Source organism: Alnus glutinosa, chromosome 14 (assembly GCF_958979055.1).
Source record: "Alnus glutinosa chromosome 14, dhAlnGlut1.1, whole genome shotgun sequence".
NCBI classification, from domain to species: Eukaryota; Viridiplantae; Streptophyta; class Magnoliopsida; order Fagales; family Betulaceae; genus Alnus; species Alnus glutinosa.
In genome coordinates this window covers 24198453-24202934 of record NC_084899.1, presented here as the reverse complement: position 1 = coordinate 24202934, position 4482 = coordinate 24198453, and the positions used below count along the sequence as shown (strand labels likewise).

At 34.6% G+C, this 4482-nt stretch overlaps 1 protein-coding gene across 1 annotated transcript; it reads left to right on the top strand.

Annotated features, from left to right (window-relative positions):
* Window positions 1–434: 434 nt before the first annotated feature.
* Window positions 435–2041, top strand: LOC133857613 (transcription factor MYB30-like). Its single transcript, XM_062292882.1, has 3 exons — window positions 435–668; window positions 803–932; window positions 1400–2041. The coding sequence occupies exons 1-3, from the start codon at window positions 437–439 to the stop codon at window positions 1947–1949; spliced, it is 912 nt and encodes a 303-aa protein (XP_062148866.1). The 5' UTR covers window positions 435–436; the 3' UTR covers window positions 1950–2041.
* Window positions 2042–4482: the final 2441 nt, after the last annotated feature.

Here is a 4482-nt window from a genome sequence, read left to right as displayed (position 1 = left end):
ACAATATGATATGGTAATCTATAGTTTTGTCCAATATTGATAGTACTTTTATAACTTTGTACCTAGGCGCCATCTCCATTTTTATTCTAAGTAGTTTAGGAGATAAGGGGGAAGAATCCTTGACTTTATTATAATCGACATTTAATAATTAACTGTTGAACTCAACTTGCATGAGAAGTTCATGAACTTGTTTGTTTTTTTTACATGCTCCTCTTTGGCATATATCCCCACGTTTCATTTGACCACCCAACCAATCACATCAGTACAGCCCTTACTCCACAAAGGACAGAGAGAGAGAGAGAGAGAAGAGATTTCCTAGCAATTGTGGGCGGGGTATGCTTTTTGACAATCAACATGGACTGTGTTCTTTGACTGTTTGTGCCAGCACAATGAGCAACTTCTGTCATTATATATAGCCCTCAATGGCCTCGGTATTATGTTCAGCTTTGAGATAACAACAAACAGAGCAATACCCAGAAATCACAAAAGAAAAGAAAAAAAAGAATATTGCCCAACTTTTCAGAAACAGAGCAAGATGGTGAGAGCTCCATGCTGCGAGAAGATGGGGTTGAAGAAAGGTCCTTGGACCTCTGAGGAAGATCAGATACTGATCAATTACATTCAACAATATGGCCACGGCAACTGGCGAGCACTCCCCAAACAAGCCGGTAATTATATTAGTTCATGGGCTTCTCTCAATTGATCATATGATCAAGATATATGATGCTCAAGTACTTGTTCTGGAAGCCAAGTTATACCAAGTAATTAAACTTACATAAGTCTTTCGCCTTTCCTTTTTCAGGTCTACTAAGGTGTGGAAAGAGCTGCAGGCTCCGGTGGATAAATTACCTGAGGCCGGACATCAAAAGAGGAAATTTTAGCCGAGAAGAAGAGGATACCATCATAAACTTGCACGAAATGTTAGGAAACAGGTTGGTAGAGATAGACTCGATCTCCTGATTATTTTTGCCTTTTTCTTTTTCTGGGATAGGATCGTGTCTTGTTATATATATGAAAGTTTGTTCAGAATATACCTGGTTGAATATGCTGAAAGGAAAGTTTGTGACCTCAAAATTGTAGGATTTAAGCTTGAGTTTATGCAATAGTTTCAAGCATTGAGGCACTGTTTAGTATCTATCTATTGATTCAAAATAGCCTTTCTTTGACCTCTTTTTCTTGTTTAGTGGGGGTTTCTCTTTTTTCCATTAATTTTCTTGGTACTGAAAAGATTCCTTGCTGCAACACTTGCATGTCCTAACAAAAAAGATGCCTTTTTTTAATTTTTTATGGCATTCATGTGAAATATACTGCCAAATAGATGTAGCACTTCAAGGCAAAATTAATATTATATCACATTGTTAACTCAAACCGAATCCTAATTTTGATCTTACTTTTTCAGATGGTCGGCAATTGCAGCAAAATTACCGGGTCGTACAGACAATGAGATAAAAAATGTATGGCATACCCACCTAAAAAAGAGGCTAAAACAACACGAATTAGCCACCCCGGCAGCAACCAAAAGAAGATCAAAACATTATCAGGAGGCTAAAAGCGAACAAGAACCCGTGGATTTTCCAAACTCCGACAGCCTGGAACACATACCAGTTTCCCCACAAGAGTATTCCAGCGACATGTCGTCCACGGTCACTGTCGGTGACGACAACAACGACAACGACACGTGCCCGAAAGCCGAATCGCCTGGAAATTTCCCGGAAGTGGATGAGGATTTTTGGTCAGAAGTGTTGTCCACGGAAAGTTCAGATGTGGTGATCAGTGACGACTTTTCAGCAGTACTTGGTGGTGATCATCCGCAACTTCAAGCTCCATTTTCTCCACTAATGACTATGGAGCCTGTCCATGGCTACGGTTCAAATATGCATGATAACATGGACTTCTGGTTCAACGTTTTCACAAGAGCCGGAGAAATACCAGAATTACCAGATTTTTGACTTGAGCTTTTGGTTGTAATTTTTTTTTTCCTATTTGTTTTAATTTCCTCGTGGGAAATTGTTATAAACTATATGGCGGTCCAATTTGTTGACCCGTAGGTGCAAATATCGTCCAAATTGTCGGAATAATTTATAGTACGTACGGGTCCACTGGGAGACCACTCAAAATTATGGGTAATGCTTGGGTGAAGCAAAATGGCATTCTTGTAATTATATATTAATTATAAACAAAAACTTGGTTGTCAATTCAAAGAGCAGCTGGTCAACCAAAACATTAACAAATAATCTAAAATGTTCAATGAAACATTAATATTTTGTCCTTTGCTTGCATTATGAATTAAAGCACTAAGAAATGCAACAGCAAGCATTAATCTTTGGACGCTACAGTCCTAAAAAAATTCCACTTCGATCGGTAACCCGGCAAGATTAAGGCGGGATTTCTTTTGACTTAATTAAACTGACATGAACTTATAAAAAAAAAAAAAAAAAAAAAATTAAACTGACATGTATGTGTTGAACGTGCATTTTAAACGCATTTCAGCTTAACAGAGTGAGCCGAAATAAATTTCATTCGGACGAGTCATATTAAACACTCTACAAGAAGTTGTTAAAGTATTAATTAAATGATTAAATTTATTATAAAGATCGTGAATTCAAACATTATTTTTGTCATTTATCTCTAATTTTAATTAAAATAGGAAAAATGCTCAACTTTTCATTTTTTTTTTCTAAAAATAATTCTCAAATAATGTGAGACATATTTTTCAAAGTTGCAGATCTCATCCATAACTTCTCATCATTTGAGAATTAACTTTTGAATAAAAAAAAATATATATTAGTAACCGTAACACTTCTCTTAAAATAATACACATGTTATAAATTTACACTTTCTTACCTGCCAACACCTCCTACATTTCCTTTTCTCTCTAGACCTTTTTCCGCACAACTGACGCCGGAACAGAATAGCGATTATTCTGTAGGCTAATCAACAAGTAATTTGCAAGGAAGAAACAAGAAAATCACCCAAAAACAGAGAGAAACTCTGAATTTTGATAAATTATCAATTAATAACAATAAGCTGTCGGAAAAACGCCCACAAGCCGGGCTAATATAGCTGAAAATTCGACCTTTAGGATTTTACCAAAAATAGCAAAACCCTAATAAAATCTCCTAAGACTTGAAATAAATACAAATAAGCATATTATGAAAATATTTGGTGCCAAAGAATTACCATATTAGGGAAAATATAATAACTATAATATTACTTAACGACTACGTAAATATAATTATGGGAATTCTTTAAAAGATGAATCAAGAGATTTGTGATAGTCTCTTCTTTCTTTCTTGGTCTTTCCCTTGATGGATGTTGACAATTGGTAGAGAATATCTTCTAAATCACAACTTGCTAAAGGTCTCTTCTTTCCTTCTTGAGTAGTTGACCCTTTCCTTTCTTGCTTAAATCAAGCCAATCACATCGCCACATCATAGATCAATTAATTCTATAGTTACGTCTGATTTCCTCCTGCATCAACAACATAGAGGCCCATGTTTAGATTTGGAGTTATCAACTTTCAATACGTGTGTTCCAAGATTCTGACAATATTCTTATAAAGTTCAGGCAACTTGATTTCATCTACCAAGAAATAAAATTTTTTTATGAATGATTTTAATACTTTTTTTTTAATTAAAAAAATGTTTTGATGTGATATAAAAATGACAAGTGTTTTTGGCCGAGTTTCACATTTGAAAAGTGTTTTAAAATGTTTTTTTTTTTTTGAGTTATTTATTAATAATTTTGAAAAGAAATATGTTTTTAATTTTAAAACAGAAAAGTGTTTCAAAACTGTACGTTACTAAAAAAGGTTTCATAGCAAAGTTTTATTGCATATATATTAAGCAAATAATTCGATTGGCATATTTTAGTATCCGGACAGCAAATATTGTAATTGAGCATTTACCGTCTTATGCACAAAATCAGAATTACAAGACTGACGATGATAAAGAAAATTATTCATGCAGTAAGATCGAGATACAACATCTGTTATATATATATATATATATAGTTCATCTCACTGAAAAACCATAACAGCGTACATCTTCAACTCTTTTTTTTTTTTTTTTGCCGTACTTTTCCAAGATGGTGTCCTTCGTTTGGAATTTCAATTCCTCCAGCTTGATGACCTCATAATTCTTATAAAGCAACTCGATCCGCTTGGGATGGAGCTGCTTGCATGTGAATGCATGTCTTGTCCCTTGTCAAATGCTTCCCAAGCATGGATGTTAAGTTGCTTGCATGTGAATGTTTTGCCAGAAGCTAGCTTGTATTTTTAAGTAATGACTATGTAATATGGTATATATAACATATATCCAACACACAAGTGGGAATATATTTCCACATAGTTGTATACGAGACCAGCAAACACAACCATGGAAGCTAAGACTTTCCATATTCCAAAAGGAAAACATTCACTGTTCTTTAATTGGAGAATTTGGAGTGATATGATATTATTAAACATATGGCAGTAGAGGAGAG

Excerpts from the sequence above, each read along its gene's own strand:
- LOC133857613 (XM_062292882.1), top strand. The coding sequence starts at position 437 with ATGTTCAGCTTTGAGATAACAACAAACAGAGCAATACCCAGAAATCAC. Across the intron at positions 669-802 it reads AGCACTCCCCAAACAAGCCG|GTCTACTAAGGTGTGGAAAG; the intron begins GTAATTATATTA and ends TTCCTTTTTCAG. Across the intron at positions 933-1,399 it reads CACGAAATGTTAGGAAACAG|ATGGTCGGCAATTGCAGCAA; the intron begins GTTGGTAGAGAT and ends TTACTTTTTCAG.